The 18,183-nt window shown below is 36.5% G+C and overlaps 2 protein-coding genes across 3 annotated transcripts in view; one reads left to right on the forward strand and one right to left on the reverse strand.

The window, feature by feature from the left end:
* Nucleotides 1-7,536, reverse strand: LOC139126376 (uncharacterized). Of its 2 annotated transcripts, XM_070692443.1 has the most exons (6): nucleotides 7,478-7,536; nucleotides 6,329-6,484; nucleotides 4,361-4,696; nucleotides 3,466-3,498; nucleotides 2,923-3,041; nucleotides 1-1,694 (listed from the first exon to the last, which is right to left on the reverse strand). In XM_070692443.1, exons 2-6 carry the CDS (start codon nucleotides 6,384-6,386, stop codon nucleotides 1,560-1,562), a joined length of 681 nt encoding a protein of 226 aa, XP_070548544.1. In that variant the 5' UTR covers nucleotides 6,387-6,484; nucleotides 7,478-7,536; the 3' UTR covers nucleotides 1-1,559. The 2 variants fall into 2 exon arrangements, with proteins under 2 accessions (XP_070548544.1, XP_070548543.1); XM_070692442.1 differs by lacking the exon at nucleotides 7,478-7,536 and having other exon boundaries at nucleotides 6,329-6,557.
* Nucleotides 6,906-18,183, forward strand: part of LOC139126375 (uncharacterized) — a 23,429-nt gene continuing 12,151 nt past the window's right edge. Inside the window, exons 1-10 of the mRNA XM_070692441.1 lie at nucleotides 6,906-6,940; nucleotides 9,934-10,040; nucleotides 10,352-10,498; nucleotides 10,894-11,073; nucleotides 11,321-11,656; nucleotides 12,123-12,262; nucleotides 12,723-12,788; nucleotides 13,556-13,600; nucleotides 16,822-16,890; nucleotides 17,320-17,385. Of these exons, the coding sequence (XP_070548542.1) occupies nucleotides 9,959-10,040; nucleotides 10,352-10,498; nucleotides 10,894-11,073; nucleotides 11,321-11,656; nucleotides 12,123-12,262; nucleotides 12,723-12,788; nucleotides 13,556-13,600; nucleotides 16,822-16,890; nucleotides 17,320-17,385 (1,131 nt within the window). The 5' untranslated portion in view covers nucleotides 6,906-6,940; nucleotides 9,934-9,958. The remainder of the gene's footprint in view (nucleotides 6,941-9,933; nucleotides 10,041-10,351; nucleotides 10,499-10,893; nucleotides 11,074-11,320; nucleotides 11,657-12,122; nucleotides 12,263-12,722; nucleotides 12,789-13,555; nucleotides 13,601-16,821; nucleotides 16,891-17,319; nucleotides 17,386-18,183) is intronic.

Here is an 18,183-nt window from a genome sequence, read left to right on the forward strand (position 1 = left end):
TATGAATCATTGAACAGTGTCAAGTTAATATAGGGATTATTTGCATATTTAATGAACTTTGTAATTAGTGACATTACTCTAAAAATACTGCATTAAATAAAACGTACTACAAATGTTGGTCTGATGGATTTCTAATTGTCCCATGAAGCATTGAGCAGTGTCAAGTTAATTAACAGCTCATTTGCATATTAAATAAAGTTTTGTAATTAGTGATTAAAATCTGAGAGTACTGTGCGATATTGAAAAAAACCTTCTTCATTAGTGATAACATATATCTTATTGTTCTGTGAAGCGTACTACTATTAATGAACCTGTTGTAAAACACGTGAGCATATTCAGTTCATATCTGGTTTCTCTATCTATTAAAGTGACAATGGAAAAGAATACAAACCCTACTTGTAGGCATTTCAGAGGAGGACTGATCACAATATTCTATACACAAATCTAATCTTATCCTCCATATGCACTTCCTGTCAGGAGGAGGATGAAACTACTCTTCATCTCTTTATTAATGTGAGTGTGTTAAATGTACATGCAACAGCTTTCCGAGATTATGAGGAGGCTCTCTTGATATACCTGCCATCCTTTCAGATGTACATATTTTATTTGGAGACACCTTTCCAATGTTGTTGAGCCATTTTATGTTTAATCATCAAAAAATCAAAGTTTGTAAAATTAAGAATACCATTGCGTAGAAAGTTGAAATGTACAAAAATAAAAAAATAACTGTAGAGATATGGCTTTCAAAAATAGCCAAACATACTGATATCAATTTTGTCAGTAATTTTGCTTTTCATATAAAATCCAATCTCTTTTTATCACACTGAATCATGTTAGCTTTCAGCTTATTTATACAATATACAGCGCTCTTTCAAACTGTGTCTCAGATTTTCTAATTCTTGCTTAGTTTTTTTGGAGCACAATTATAAAGAAATCAACAAGGGTTAAATTCACCGCTCTGGAAGTTTTCTTGGCACAAAAATTGGTTAAGAAGGTTTAGAAAATTCTGAGACATAGTTGGAAGATCCTTAGAACAGCTTGGACTCATACAAATTTGAGCCACATATATCAAAACATTGAAACAAAACATTGGGAAAACCGGTTTTTGAAAGGTTATGCAAATTGCCTGTCACATGATAGATATGTAAACAATGGTGACCTATAGTTATCAAAATGTTTCCCATTATCTAGACTTTCCAAAAATATATAATTTACGGGGGTTCTGAGCTTATTAACCTCTAGAGAATTGTAAGCGTTAAAAGGTCTATTTCTTGTCTTGGAACCTTAACAGTGTTATATTTTAATTGTCAGAGACCATTAATATTTGACAATATGATTTTTAAGAATTCCAGTTTTCCAAGAATTTACAATCTGCCACCATTTTCTAACATTGTTCATTAGACATGCATATTTTAGAAAGTATAATAAAAAAATTCCATTCCTCTTTTCATGACGTTATATTATTTCAGTTACGATTAAGCTTTCTGAAATGCCATTATAATGGAATCAATGTAGACATACATTGGAAAAATGTCTTGATGAGCGCGTTATTTTCGGCATTAAACTGTGTAGCCTTTCCGATCACTTTTATTTCTAGCTTTACGTCCACGTTTCGGTGGGGGTTGATTCGACGTGACGGGCTTGTATATCTGATCAGTTTTACGAGAACTTTGTCTTCTTACACTCTGTGCACGCTGGGAATAAAATTGAAAGTGGCGTTCCATAAATGAAAAGACAGCAAAAGTGAAATTAGATGACAGACAGGCAGGCAGACAGACAGTCAGCCACGGAAACGGGCTGTGCTTAGAACGCACTAATTGCATGCAAAACCACGATGTACAGAGAAGAGACAGCTTTGCTCTGTGTCATAATCGTAAACAAATTCGCACAAATTAGGTGTAACGGGAACGCATGGGAAACAGTTAGTCGTATAATACTCCAACATTGTCCAAATTTTGTTTTTGAAATGTTTGTTTAAAAACTTTTCGGGAGATAGACTTTAGTGAAACAACATAGTATGTCAGCAGATTACGGCAAAGGAGGAAGTTTGAGATTAGAAGCAGGGAGTTTAGTTTGCCCTGAGCAAATTTGATTATCCACGGTGGCTGAGAATAAAAAGACTTAAGGAAATGTGGCAAAATATATTTACCTTAATTTCATGCAGAGCTTATTCATCAATTGAGGACACATTTGTTAGGCGTATACGAGATGTTGTACAAGAAGATTATAATCGTCAAAACATTTTATTATTTTTCTAACTGCATAGTTCAAAAAACTGGAATGCATAATTTGCAGAAAATTCCTATTTACTCTTTTTGATTGGACGTACGCCGTAATTTTGCAGTAGCGGATGTGTATGTGTTTATTTTATATATAGAACACTGCATTATCCAACCGTGTCTTTAGCAAATGAACACGCTTAAGACATGCGCTTGATCATGAAATAAAAAAGCAATACGCCAATCCAAAATCTCTTGTGACTCATTGTGGACGGAACATTTGTCAAAGACGTTGTGGAAAAAGGATATCACTGTAATTGTAGCTCGTTATAAAAACAAAATATTTCAGTTGATACATTCTTATTCCTGAATTTTATCCTGTAGACATTCAATGACCCTGGTATGTAGATATAAAGAAAGTAATTCACACTCAAGGCTTCAACTATATATGATTTGACCAATATAACAATACTATTACTCGTCTTGATCCATGAGATCGACATATTTGCAATATCAATGTAGTCAAGTATTATGCCATTGCTGCATAGAATGATGAAAAGCGGATATAAAAGACACCCGTGAGAGTTAAGACAAAACTTGGGGCTTCTTGTTAATGCTCAGTTAAGAGTATTTCTATCTGTTCACTTTGGAAGGTACCACAATATCGGCAGTGGTTTTGTTGACGTCATGTATACACACTTACCCTTCGCCTACGGATTAGAACCACTATTAGAACGATGGAGATGATAACAAGAACTACGACGATAACCACAACAACAACGATATACCATTGGAATGAACCTCCAGTCTGCTCCTCCATTCCTAGAATAAAGAAGTATCAAATAACAAGAACTGTCTGTTAATGATACCTTAAATTTGACCCATAAAATTTCATGATTGAAGATCATCCTCAAGCAACGAAACAAAACGAAGTGGCAGAATGCTAAATGCATTATTTTTTGCAGATAATTTATACGCTTGAGTAGCAGGTGAATACAATAAGATGGACAGATTAGCGACAAACATCTGGCTGTTACCTTGTCAGGATAAATTTTGACATCATGTAGACATTGCATTAAGATATTTATAGCACGATAGTTGAATCTATATCCGTGTTGTTCCAGCAACGGCCGTTTCAAAACATTACAATAATTTCAATAGTAGCATTCACATCTTCTGGCATATCATGGTGTGTTTGCCAGGAGCAATTCGATCTACAAGGCTATTCTTCGAAATGTCTACATACCGTTTGTTGCGTTTCCCATTTCACCTTGATGACCTATATTTAAACAGAAAAAGTAAACTAACATGAAACAGTATTGGACTGATTTCGACAACGTTGAGGAGCCCATGCACTTTAAGTTTTAATTTGACTTCTAAATCCCTCATCGTTTTGAAAATTTGGTTGATCGAACAATCACGGTATACCTCACCCCTCACGACAAGCAATTTTAAGTGGCGTCGCTATTAGAATCAACAATGAAAAATTCGTAATTTTGAAAAGTTTAATAAGATCTACATTAATTAATCATTACCAACACCTTTGATGCAATATCTTGACAAAGTGTTGTCCCTTAATTCTGCCTTACAATATACGTATCGATACAAAACTTTGAGAAAACAAAGAAGGTACAACTCCTATGATATGTAGGTATCTATAACGTAAAAACAAGATGATGTTGTCCCATCACCGTTAGTCGGTCAATGTCTTTAATTAATTGCATTTCTCAAGATTGCCCTTGCCGAAATCGTTTTAAACTAATTTTTGGTAAGCATCTTCCCTTTGTACATTTTAACGATGAATTTCATGGCATACCTACTGAAACATCCCAAAAGACGAGGTAGATGATTTCATATATTACCATGTTTTTTACTCTGCGTTGATGCTCAGGTCGAGTGGGGTGGTATCAATAGAGTGTTGTTAGGCCTAATCCATAGTTATTTGAGTCGTCAATGCGTCATTTTCCGCAAAATATTTTTGTCACTTGTTCCGCAATGGCGAGGACCAGGGGTCGTTTTGGATTCAATAGCGGAACAACTACTTTTAAAAACAAGTGTTCATGAAAGATGTTCAGTAGGAGTTTCCAACTTTTTAATAAAAATAATCTGCATTGCTAGTGACCATATAGAACAATACGTACTTGTGTTCACGTTCAATGTAATTGCATGTTGCAAAATGTTGTCGTTTTTATCATTCTTCTCTCCATCTATCTCAGCAGTACACTTATACTCTCCCCGGTCCGATGGTTGGATATTATTAATCTTCAGGTACTTCATCTCGTCATCGATGGAGTATTTGCCTTCAATGACGTAATGTTCTACCTTTGATACAAATTTCTGAGCGATAAAGATACCGTCATCCTTCCCCCACCTCACTGTCACCAATTTACCATTGATCGGCTTGTTGATACAGGATAGCAATGCTGAGTTGCCTTCGTTGACAAGGATGCTTTCACAAAGACACTCCGTGATACCTCCTTATGAAAAGATATGGTACATTGTCACGTGATTTTTCTCATTAATTCCGACAGACAAACAACATATTCACTTTGGAATTGAATCGTCGAATTAAGGAATTCAAATTATGACCACTGGAAGTATTTCATTCTGTTAATATGAATCACTTTATTAGTCGATATAATCCCTTTCTATGTTTCAATGGAAGAATATTGTAAAGCCATGAACATCTTTACACAGGTATAGACAAGCTTAAGCACTGAGTGGACACGCCGTTCCCAAAAACTATACTTTATCATAAATGATGACTGATACATTTCAGTGATTCTTATATTGTTGCAAACAGAGCAGTGGTGTTCGGCTAATACTTGCAAATTCGATGGCAAGGTTGAACGTCATGTCAGCTCTTGAGACAATGATACAAACCTGACGTGCCAAAATGATCATTGGACAGAATATACTGCTTTATATTAGGGGGCGCTGCACCAAACACAGCATATTTTGCTAAAAAATCACTTTTTTACAAATATTTATTCAATTTCAATTAATTTGTTGACCCAAGATTAAAATATTGAATGGGTTCATCTTGTAGCTTGTCAAGCAGTCGAAAGTTGCGTGATAAAATAGTGTTAATTTATGCAGATGAATGTAAATCACTCGATTTCCTGGCTTCTTTTTCCTCCTAATTTCGAAATTTCCAAAGAATTTAACTCCACTCTGGCTGGGTCAAATTTTCTGAAATGTTCACATTATGTTTTTTAAATGCTAAAGAAACAAAACAGTATTTTGTTTAGCAATAAAGTTCTTACACTTTAAATAAGAGGCATTTCAATTTTGCTTATGATTTTAATCAATTATTTTGAGTGTCGGTCTTTAAAGGCGCCCTTCTCAATCCCTGGTTCTCGCATTAGCAAATGTGTCAACAGCCCATTAACAGTTTGTCATTCTTTGTTTTCCATTGAATATTTTATCAATCTGATAATTGAGTGGGGGCTTTAAACCCTTGCCATTTTAGAATGAAGACAGATAATGCAAAATAAAATAGTCGTTTTTTCCTACATATACTCTTCTTTCAAGTGAAATATTACATTTCAGAAAACAGCGTCAAGTTTTTGACTTAAATTAATTAAATTAACTACCAAAATTGAGGTTTTTTACCCCAAATATAAACCCACTTCATACTTTGAATAAACTACTGCTACCATACTACACTTTAGAGTCTCTGCTTTTTGAAAATATATAGTGTGAAGGAGTTTCCTTGTAATCTTTGATGAGAAATATTGCTTTAAAAAAATTGTCTTGGCAACATGCAGCTCCACCTTAACTATATGATAATTATGAAATATATCCATGCTTACTTTATGACAAAAGGTGTTGTGAACCACTTTTCATAATTCTATATTCAAGTGTAACAACATATGAACAGAAACAAAATGGCGGCCATTGCCATCCTAGGTTCACAGGGTTCACACCGCACACATCGGCCACTGCATAAAGTAACACCTCCCCATATTGTAAAATAGAATATTGAAGAAGTCCATTTGTAACCACAAAGGTTAGCAAAGTCACTTCAGATAGATAAGTAATAAATTGTTTTTCCTAAAACATGGCCCCTACATGAAACGTGGATAGTAGATATTTATAGTACTTACCGATTATTCCAAGAGATATCAGGCAAAGTGTTAAGTTCGACATTATTCTGAGACTCATCTGGAAATGGACAGTCTTGGACGTATAATGTATAATCTATCCAGGCATTCACCAACGGAAATATGTAATTGGTAATTCAGGTAAGGTGCTGTCATTCCCTGTACATGAACATAAAGAGTCTGTAGTTTTTTCACTGCCTTAAAATGATTCCTGAATAGGAAACTGTCACATAGGTCAAAGTATCACGCTAGCCACAATCGAAACCTCGTGATTTCTGAAACCCCTTGACAGCTGACATAATTTACCCGATATTCACAAAATTACTTTTTCACATTGTCCTTTTTCAAGTACCCCATTAGAAATTAAACATTGATCAGACAGTTTAAATCTAATTTAAGATAACAACATAATTTGTAATATCATCCTGGCATAGTTACTTTTTTCCTAAGGCACGCAAGCTAAAGCACTGACCTACACGCCATATTAGATACCGCCCAGAAAACATTCTTACGTTGCTTGGTACCTGTGTGTTGTCAGATGCTATTTATAGGTTTTAATTGTGTCAGACTCAGTGTATTGACAAATAGCAGCGAGCAGTGGTACTTGCATGTTGGGTGAGTTTCATACCGTCATTACATTTGTTTTGGAACTAGCATTTGATGACTGGAAGGATATTTCTTGCTTCGCTCGTGAACGCGACATTAACTTCCTTATCTCGTAAACTGTTCAAGTTCTCTGTCGACAAACCGTCACATCGTGTATCTCATATGCTTGCCTACCATAGCCATGGGTAATATAGGTTAGTATTGTTCACACTGGTCATTGCTACGTGAGGTTAGGAACAGGAACGCATGCCTGACTAGTTTATATGAGGTATTTTTGAGAGCTATTTTTATATTTTTCCTAATAAAAACTGCACTCTAAATTCGAACCGAAACTCAGTGCAACGTTCGCTCTAAATACTCATTTGGTAGACCTCAGACTGCAAGAGGTAGCAACGGCCAGAAAGTCTGTAACTAGAAACGTTTGTTTAAAATTATGACCTGAAAACGTACAAATATAACATGTACGGTATTGCATTGAATTCAGCTATCGTGCAAATGAAATAGCAATACCACAATATTCAGCAAATGGAAAATGTTATAACTAACCTGAAAAAAATGGCGGCCAAGAAACGTCCACTTTTTCAGAGAACTGGTGAATAACATTACAATGATTTCTTGTTTGTGGGAATTTCCCAATGCGTTGGCAGTATGAGTCATTGCTGTTTCAATTCATGAGAAGGGCGATCTAAATCGCGTTAGTGCTTGTAGAGGAAATACTCTAATTCCAATCATGGTCATATAGATGTGTTGGACAATGAATGAGTACAGACGTATAATGAATAGGGTACAGAAAATTACTAGGGTACAGGAAATTACTCACCTTTTATTTGATTTATGCAAGGTAATATGAATCCAAATATTAAACACACTATAAATATAATACTTCAGCTCATTGACAAGTATGTGGTACCCATCTATGTAATGTAGAGTCGGTGTGTTTGGACATTATACTATATTAAGTAGACAAATAACTTTGTGAGATTTGCATAAAGTGGATAATGGTGAATATTGTGCTCGTCTATTCAATATACAAATGTCAGACTAGTTTCCATCGGGTCGTTCATCGAATCTGACATGTACAAGTTTATCACCAGGCTTCCAATAAAAGTATAGCTATTCCGAAGAAACTTTGCATTTTAACACAAATCAAATCAGAACATGACGTTCTTGCGAAAATAGATTTATAATGACGTCTTTACATCTATGTCATTGTTCTTACAATCTTTGTTTCTACATTTTGGCAAAGGGGCAATGGTACTGAAACAAATTGTATTTTTACTATGAATCCACTCTCATAGAGTTTTGTTATATTACAATGGTAACATCATCAGCGATACAAACATCCATGTTTTTATAGTAAAGCTGAGAGAGAGAGAGAGAGAGAGAGAGAGAGAGAGAGAGAGAGAGAGAGAGAGAGAGAGAGAGAGGGGAGAGAGAGAATATCTGGTATTTGTATGGTAATGCACAGAGAGGCATAGACTGTCAACAGTCCTTGGTGCTTGTTCCGTCTATTTTTTATGTATTGATCATTCACAAGCGTATGCCGAAGACGCGAGCTTGGAATGCCGCAGGCATTACCGGGAGTGCGACAGTTCCTCGTGCCTCGTCTGTCTCTTACTGATGTATGGGGCATCCGCAAGCGTAGCGCCAACGGCGCGAACTGGGAATGTCGCATGCACGAGGACTGTCCTCATTTGCAGGACTTGGCTTGCTATTAATTATTAATGAGATATGATGTCGAGAACAGGGCGGAGCCAGAGGCAGCATAACCGTCAATAACTTCTCTCTGAATTTAAAAGTCTTTGCACCACAGGCATCAGTCGGCAGGGTGGTCTGCCAGATCGATCGATTTTCTGTTCGACCTATCGATCCCGTATTCGTTCTGCCCGCCACGTAACCTGAATATCTTAAAGGTGTGAAACAGAATCAATCAATATACACTGGCCGTGCGCTCACACAAAACATTCAGTACTACACTCTCATATACCTTGTTGGATCGAAACTTTAACCGTCCTCTCGAAAATCACGCCAATGAACGTGTTACATCGTCTTGAAAAATTAGAATGAAGAAATGAGGCTAAACGTAGTGAAACACGGCCTGCAGAACTATTCTGCCATGGACAAAGGTAATTTATTCATTAAGTCAGTTACATAGCGTATGATTGATTCTATTATGCAGTATCAGTGATGTATTGCAATGACCCTGGTTTTGATCAACAGAGGAGTTACCCATATTGGTTAATTAACCTTAGCAGTAGAATAAATTATGTCACGATGGTAGCATCAATCTGCAGGCCGTGTTTCACTTCGTTTGGTCTCAAAACACGGCCGATTTCTTCAAGACGATGCGAGAAACACATTCATTGGCGTGATTTTCGAGAATATGGTTAAATTTGTGATCGAATAAGGTATGTGGGTGTGTGGTTTTGAATGTTTTATGTGAGTGCACGGCCAGTTTAAAACCCGAGTCGTGTGTAGATTGATTGATTCTTTTTCATACCTTAGGGAAATTTAGGTTACATTAGCGGGCAGATGGAGTACAGGGTCGATAGGTCGAACAGAAAATCGATCGATATAGCAGACTTCCAAACCCACTGGGGTCTGTGCTTTGCATCGCGAATATCCGAGTTCCTCCAGGGCTTAAATTTGCCGTAGTCAAGCTAGCTCCATTGCCGTCGCAATGTGCGTTGGTGCACTATTTACAGCTTGCCATGCTGCTACCAGCTGACGTACGACCCGCTCCGCCCGTTGATAATTTCTTCTGCGTTAGGTACAACTTTTTTTGCCTGTTGTTGATGTTGAGGGCGCAGCGGGTGAGGAGAGTGCCTTGTGCTTTTCGAGCTCTCGTCATCAGCGCTTGCGCAAGAATCCCACATATGTGCGAGAGACTAAATCAATAATATACAGAAAAAGGCACAAGGGACCGTTGACAGTCTAAGAGAGGCATGTCATTCATTTTTGTCTTTCAAGAAAAAATTCAAACTGACTTTTTATTTTCATAGGTATTTTCTGAAACACGTTTACACAATGATACTGATAATTTTTTTGACACTCACGACATTGTTCATCCGGTCAGCTGCCCAATACTATTACTGCCCTGCAGTGAGCGGTAAGTTAATCTCTCTACAAGAATTTACTTTCGTAATATGGTTTTCAAAGCCGTCAAAACAAAATCTTATAAGTTCTTTAAATTTTTCTGTGATAAACCAATTTCTTCAGTCTTCTTAATCTATAACTTGGATGAGCACTTTCATAGCGACTTTTTAATATTCGATTCATCTTAATGGGCTACTAAGGAATGATTGTGTTTGCTTTTGTTGTACAAGAAACTTTGGATGGTGTTTCCTATGTGATATAATATTTCTGTGGCGTTTCCCATAAAATCAACGTAATATTTGCATCGTGTGGTTAACGTTACAGTGTACAACCATGAAGGGCAGTGTGTCGCAATTGGGCAACCAAATCATTACATTTATGTTTCTGAAGACAATGCTGTTCTACTAAACAGCAGTGTACCGTTCCAAGAAAGAAATCATCAATCACTTTGTATAGACAAAACTAACATAGGTAAGGTACATTTATACAGATTATTGTCTGAAAACAATGCGTGACCTGCAGACAATACCTGAAGGTTGTGGTCAATTCACCATATGCAAGGCGAAGAAAAATGTAAACTACATATTAAGTTATACAAGGTTTGATCTCTACGACTAAATTTATTCAAGCAATGTTTATTTCCCTAAAAGCAATTATTTTTCTTAGGAATTTGTTTCTTTTCGATGTGTCATTGTTACTTCCTCGGGTTTCCCTGTACATTTCGCAGAATTGTTCAGTCTTTACAATAATACACCACTCTAGTGTATCGATTGTAAACTTTAAACCTCCCTTTCTCCAAAATCTCTCTCTCTCTCTCTCTCTCTCTCTCTCTCTCTCTCTCTCTCTCTCTCTCAAACCGATCGCAGAGACCAAAGAGGTTGTAACACTGGGATGTACAGGTGACAGTAGAAGTGGCCATGAGGTGATTGCTATTCTCGGATACTACATGATGCTTGTAACAGATCACGCCTTTATGGGCGAAAAATATACGTGGTGGTTTAACGATACGGGAAAAATAGTTGCGGCGTCTCTTATTGAAAAATTACGTGAGTATGTCATTTGCTTTGTTTCATTAAGTATTCTGGAAGGTTAGATGCTGCAAAATGACTTCATTACTCGTTTGTTTGACACTTTGTTTGAAACATAGGCCTAGCTAAGCATCTTGCTTTATATGACTAATATGTTTACGTGAAGTGTCAAAAGAGACAAAATTAAGAGATTCTCTTCTGATAATGTATGTTTATACATATATTGTAAATTTTGATGGCAACTCCTCACCATTTTCTTTCTAAGCCCAAGACTCGAAATGGAAGATTTCGATCTGGCGACAAAGGCCATCAGTAGTGATACATCAGTTTGAACCACATGCCAAGGATGTGGCTATCAATTTTGAAGATTCACAAACAGATCTAGACATTGCAATCGCTTGGTTGGAGAACGGAACGGCGTTCAAATGTCACGTATCAGATCCTGCTTTCCGAAATGTGTTGTTTCTCACAGCGAATGCCAGTTATGTGTCAGTAACATTCAGCAGTGAATTCTCATTGTATGGCAATTATCGTATGCAAGTGACATATACGAATAACTTTGTCAGTAATTACTCTTTGGCTGTGGTGCAAGATGTCGAAGGTAAGTAGAAACTGACTAGTTAGGTTTGCTATAACATCGACGTAAGTGCCACTTTTACACAGCATGATATTCATCTACACTTCTCTGAACAAGTCGCACGTCTGTTCTTTTGAAAAGGCCATTGAAGATAAATTCGACCAGCTAAGAAGAGTTGTGGACTACAGTATCAAAGATTATGTAATCGTTTAGTTTACTAAAATGCCTCCAAAAGGCATGTTTGAAAGAATGCGATCACTAAAGATTTCACCCTAATGTGGCACTCAGGGCCTTTGTGTATAAGAAATTAGTGACCTCGAATTTTCGTTAGAAATTATTGTAGAATATGTTTAATTTGACTCCTTTTCAAGCTATTTGAGGTCATCTTAATGATCGCCTTTTTCCCTGCTCATAGGTATATCATTTTGGCGTTTCAATAGATCAATAATGTTTGTAATTTACTTCTTAAATCTAAATAAACCACTATCAGCTTCTTCAGATCATACAACAAATACACTGATCATCGTATTCATCGTCGTCTCAGGACTAGTACTGATACTACTACTCAGCCTTATTGCAGTGAAAATACAACGACACAAAAGATTACCAAAGCCTAACAGCAGCTCAAGTGTAAGTAAATGTTTTAATCCTTTAGTAGCTAGTGTAAAAAAATTGTCACCATATGTTTCACTGCAACTTGCTCAATATAAAATGTTATACCGCGGCGTAGTTTCTACTATCTCAAAGCGAGTGTTAGATGTGTATATTATGACTGAAGCTGCCACGCTCACCTGCAGATAAAGAATATTGATGCAATCCCTAAATAAGATGATTTTATTCATCGCCCTTGTCACGGATTATGTAACAAAGGTAATGATCAAATATAAATAATAGTAAAAACGCTGCAGTACACACAAGTATATACATTTTTAGTGAATAAACAAAATAATGGTGATATGAATAGGTGCTGGGTATGTAAACCTGTATTTGTATTGTCGTAGTACAGTTTTGTTTCAGTATAAAATGAACGACATGCGATTTCTTAACAAAGTAGAAATGAATGTAGCCAGCAGTGACTATTCTTGTGTAGGTTAACGGCGCAAAGCAAAAAGACGACCATCAACTCAATGGGCAAGAACAGATAGCAGTAGACATAGTAAGTATCCGTCTTTTCAGGCGTTACATTAATTAGGTTACATTAAAGCCCCCACTTAATTATCAGATTTATCTCATATAAATATTATTTACTTGATAAAACATTCAATGGAAAACAAGAGAAAGACAAACAGTTAATGGGCTGTTGACACATTCGCTAATGCGAGAACCTGGGATTGAGAAGGGCGCCTTTAAGAACATTTTATTCTTTCAAAATGTACGGTAATGGTAAATAGCACATTTTATAGTTAAAATTGCACACATTTTTAAGGAAAACATTGAATTCGCACGTTTGGTTGTATCAGGAGGCCTATTTTATTTTAGTTGACACACTGTTTTCTGTATTGTATTTTTGCTTGTTGTATTTTACGTTAAAATATAACTAAACATTGCTGGGACCAAAGAATATCAGAATCATGATAGTTTCGAATAAGCATATTAAAGAATATTTAGTGCACATTAAGTTTTTAGAGAACTGCAAAGATTAAGAATTCTTGTCAGATTTGGAGAGTGAAAAATGAGAATAACATTCTTTTGCGGATCTACGAAATGAATCTGCAACACTCTTGTTTGTTGCCCATTTAGTGGTACGTTTTCGGTATGAGAAACCAAATTCTGTACCTTTTTACAGTGTTTTGTCTCTTTAATGCTTGTAGATCTGTTTCCCAACATTGACTGTATATTTGTGTTGTGTAGATAGTGTTGGCGAAGGTTGGTTGGTGAAGTTTGGACAATTAATGCAAAAAGACGTTACATTATATTCCGCAGGTTGATCCTTACAGAGCAAAAGAAACGTTGGCAGCAAAAGAAAACGTAAGTACGAGTGCACTTATATGATGGAATACGTGCTTGGTGCCAAAGGCATAGTGTTATACACAAAATACAAATTACTTCAACTATAAAGTAGTGTTGCCTCTTGCAATCCACGTCTTTTCACCATTGATATGATTGGGACGTATCATTATGCTACGGTCTTATGTGGTGTTGAAATTCCGTAAATGATATTTGTTTGGTATCGACATTTCGAAACAACTCAAAGCATTTGTTTAACAAAATAGATATATTAGCATTGATTATGTGTAGATTTCCTGATAGACAAAGATTACATCGTTTGATTATGTTGTTTATGCCCTCCCCACCACTAATACCGCTTAATTTCCCCTGAGGTTTGATTAACCACAGCATCCCCTTCCCTTGATATTTTTTCACACTTCTCCATTTATCAACATGCTGTTAATATAGATGTTGTTTTAAATCAGGTATTAACTCAAAGAAAACCTAAAATATTATTGTTCTGGTCAAATGTAAGATTCATGCAAAGAAAAGTACACATTTAAATCGTTAAGCTTTTGATTTTGTCCTATATATGTATTCCCTTTGGGCCGGTGTCGAAACCATCACATTGTTATAACCATAGCATTTTGATACGTTTTGGTTTGTAACTTTAAGAAGCGACCCCCGCGTCGGATAGGTCTCGTAAAGGTTGGGTTTCATGTGTGTTCCTAGTATTTTCATTGTTTGTCTGTTTTTTTGCCAGTCAACTTGATCTTCTTAGATACACGGAAAGCTTTCCCGCCAAAAACCTTGTAACAAAGGAACCATCGACTGCAAAAAGGCTAATAGGCATTTGTTTCCAATTGTAGTTAAATATACTCGGCACTTGAAAGTTACCACCTTGTTGATTCAGTAAACTCAGGGATATTCGAAGAAATGGCATTACAGTGAGGAGACGTTTTTGCCACGGTGAAATTGATATCTTGGAATTTATCTTTGACTTTTAAAAATAAATTCAACTGCAGATTAAAATTCTTTCATTTAATATGTTTCTTTAACAATACATGGATCCTACAAATATATTTGTAATCGAGCGAATACAAAACTCCAAATCAGCGATCGTTCTCTGAAGCTAGAACATTTTTGTCTTCATATAATTTTACGTCAATGCTAACATTACTTACGTCTGGCAAACAGTCAAACTCCTCACTGTGTAAGGGCATGTCAATTGAGGCTAGCAAAGAGTCAACGTACACGCAAAATACTGAGTCTGAAACCCTTTTTCCTGAATAAGAGATTCGTAGGACAACAACTTATTATATGGAAAACAAATATTCTTTTTTAAATGAATGGAAAACCGCAGTGGAAGTGGAATGCCTTGTTGGATACATCAAAATATTCCTATAAAAAAAACTGGATGAGTCCAGTCCGAGGGTCCAGTGCATGAGTCCAGTCAACGAGTCCAGTCCAGGTTTTAGACATTGCCCGAAAGGATTTTATGTGACTAGCAAAGCGTGTCTCGAAGGCGTTATCACTGAGACCTTTGTAACAGGTGCAGCCAATGGTGTTATCTATCGAAAAAGCGATTCTGGAAGCAATCTTTTAGGGCAGGGAAAAAGTTTAAATTTGCTAGGGAAGGGGACATATTTTTAGCTGATAGACAACAGAGTTTAGTTTTGCCGGGATTGGGAAAAATAATATGGGAAGTTGAGCCTATTTATAAAATTCAATACGAGCATGCTGTTTTCGCCTGTTATAATTTTTTTATACATGGCAGGGGAAAAATCGACAGTTTTTTTATCACATGGCAGGGGAGCTTCATGTCTGCAAGGGATGGTAAAATTTTAAGGGGACATTTTTCCAGGGCAGAGCAGATCAAGAAGTTTTTTCGACAAGGCTTCAACAATTCACAATGGGGAGGGGAAACAGGCAAAAATATGTGGTCAGTGGGTAAAAATGAAGTTTGAGTGCCAGAGGGTAAGTCGAAATATTTTCAGTTGGAGGGCAAATTATGAACAGCTAATAAATTTGCTCCTGCACTTAAAATCACTTCACATTACTTGTCTTGCACAATGTATCTTATCATATTACGGACCCCTTTAAAAGTGCTTTGTTCGTTGGATGCACCTTATGTAAACCTATTGCTTGTTGACTCCTGTTGAGATTCTGGCCATGCAAATGACACCGCTAGCTTGATAGTCACCTTTTAACGGAGAATGAAGACTTGTACCGACAATTACAAACGAGCCACTTTCTCCATGCAGCTGACGCCCACTTCAATTAGTGTGTTTACGTTGAAACGCAGTTAAAGTAACACAGCCTTGGCCTGAAAATTACAATTTAGACTAACAAGGAAATAGTGTAAAGGTAATTGTAATTCAGTCGTTCGGGAATGAGAGTGACAAAATATTAAGCCAAATTTGTTTATAAAATGAAGGCCAAAAGACTTCCAAATAAAATTGCATCCTTCGCATTTTAGAAAAATGTGTCAACAAATTTGCAGTATTGTCTTTTCTCATCGCAGTTCTTTACTACCATCATCATTTGAGTAATGGAGCCTCTATCACAATATAATACATTTCTGCCATGTTTATATTTACATGGCAGAAATGTATATTTTTGTCCTCACAACATTCCAAGCAACATTCGGTTATTTGGTTTAGGATTAATACAGATGCCATCCATCTCGCGCAAGTTAAGAATTCGCCCCATGATTTATGGGCTGATTTAGACTATACCTGTAATTAGCGTCACGTGACAGCATGGCCGCGTAGTTGTGGTAACAAATCCCCCTCAACCAAGGGCAAGCATGACATCGTTGACATGTTTACCCTCTCGGTTCATCGGTCGTCAACCGAATAACGGTTTTCTTATTATATTTTTATGTCTCTCTTTCTTTTTCCTTTACTCAATGGGACACTTCAGTCTTGTCTACGGCTCTCACTCCTGTCCTTCGACCACAGCTCCGCCCCATCCAGAATATATTAGTAATAAGTTAATGGTAGACGTGTACATCTTTGTATTTTTTGCAGTTCTTCTAATCTAGCTTTATTTTATACTAAATTATTCTAAGAAACCTCTTTGTGTCGTAATTGTGCCTGTCAGAGATAAATTTAAAGAGATAAAGGAGGGTGTAAGTCAGACTCGATGCTCTTGCAATTTTCTCTTTTCTAGAATCCTGTCTCAGCTACTCGAAGCTGACGTATTTGCGGAATTAGTTTCTGTAACTCACATAGAAAATATTACTATCACATATCTAGGTTGCCGTTGAGGAACCACAAGAAGATGACAAATTAATCGACAAAAAACTATCGGCAGATGGCAGAGTGGTAAGTGACAGTGTATTTAGCTGTTGACATTGTGCAATTATTCTATCCAATGTTGGGAAGACATTTGTTTACATCGCCATCTACTTTAAAATCAGCTAAAGTTCGTTTGCTCTTTTAACTTCCCCTTGTAGGGTAACAGTGTTTAGACAGATCATATATCTTGATGGTATAGTATACCAGCTTTTTAACATAAATGACTGTGATCGATCGTTGAAAGTCAGCTGAAGGAATTTCCTGTACATAGGGAAATTGGAAACACATCATAACGATTTGCCCAGTTTTAACACAACATTCCCCAGTATTTCATCAACAATACATCCTCCTATTTGTAGCAAGAGTATCACGCAAGTCAAAAATATGTTTATAAATCCTTTAGAAAACACTTATGTGTGGACTGCTCATTATGAAATATGAACGTCTTTTTTGCAGAAAGACGTTAGGTCACGTCAACCAGTAAGTCCAAGAGAGCTGAGTCAAGCAAGGAGATCGGAATTTGTAAGTTAAAATTCAGTACACTGCAGTATCAATAAGTTAAGTATTGTTGAACAAAGTGCGTATTCAAGTTACAGAAAGAAAACAAACTTACTGCCAATTTTATTTATAAGATTTACTCATTCCTACGATATCTGGCCAAGCTAGAATTGCTCTTCTTTATCATATTCTTCCCATATATCATTTCCTTGCCTTTCGTGATCAATAAAAAAAAGGGAATGCAAGTATTTTGATTGTTTAACTCGGATATAAAGACGGGCAGAGCTTAGCCGTTATACCACGAGTAAGGAAGAAACTGCCACTTGCGAATTTCGTTTTGTTATATCAACGCAAAATTAGTTAGCTCTAATGTATAAAGTGTGAAAGAGGCTCCCCACCTAACTATCCAAAATGTTTTTGTGTCGAGTTTGTGTTTGGTTCGTTTCAAAAATGTGTTCCTACATTCTTATCCGATTGTTTGTGTTAATAAAAAATGTTTGTTTCGCCTCGGATATTTGTAGGGAAGTTTGGATTAGTGTGTACGGTAAAGTTTTGTTTGTGGGGGAAAAGCTTATTCATCATTTATAAGAGACTACTTGCCAAATTTAAACACCTACGGTAGCGTGAATATGCCACCCAGCAGTTGAGGGTCTCAATTTAAACACTAAATAAGTTTAGAGGTAGATTTCGATGTCTAAATGTAACAAGGACAAAGTGCCGTCGATTTACATATCAATGCATATCAGTACACGTCACTGGCATCGACTGTCGATCAAACGCTTCTTCAAACTCAGCCTCGTATCAACGCAATGTTTGTAAAAT

Source organism: Ptychodera flava, assembly GCF_041260155.1.
Source record: "Ptychodera flava strain L36383 chromosome 3 unlocalized genomic scaffold, AS_Pfla_20210202 Scaffold_27__1_contigs__length_13241970_pilon, whole genome shotgun sequence".
NCBI classification, from domain to species: domain Eukaryota; kingdom Metazoa; phylum Hemichordata; class Enteropneusta; family Ptychoderidae; genus Ptychodera; species Ptychodera flava.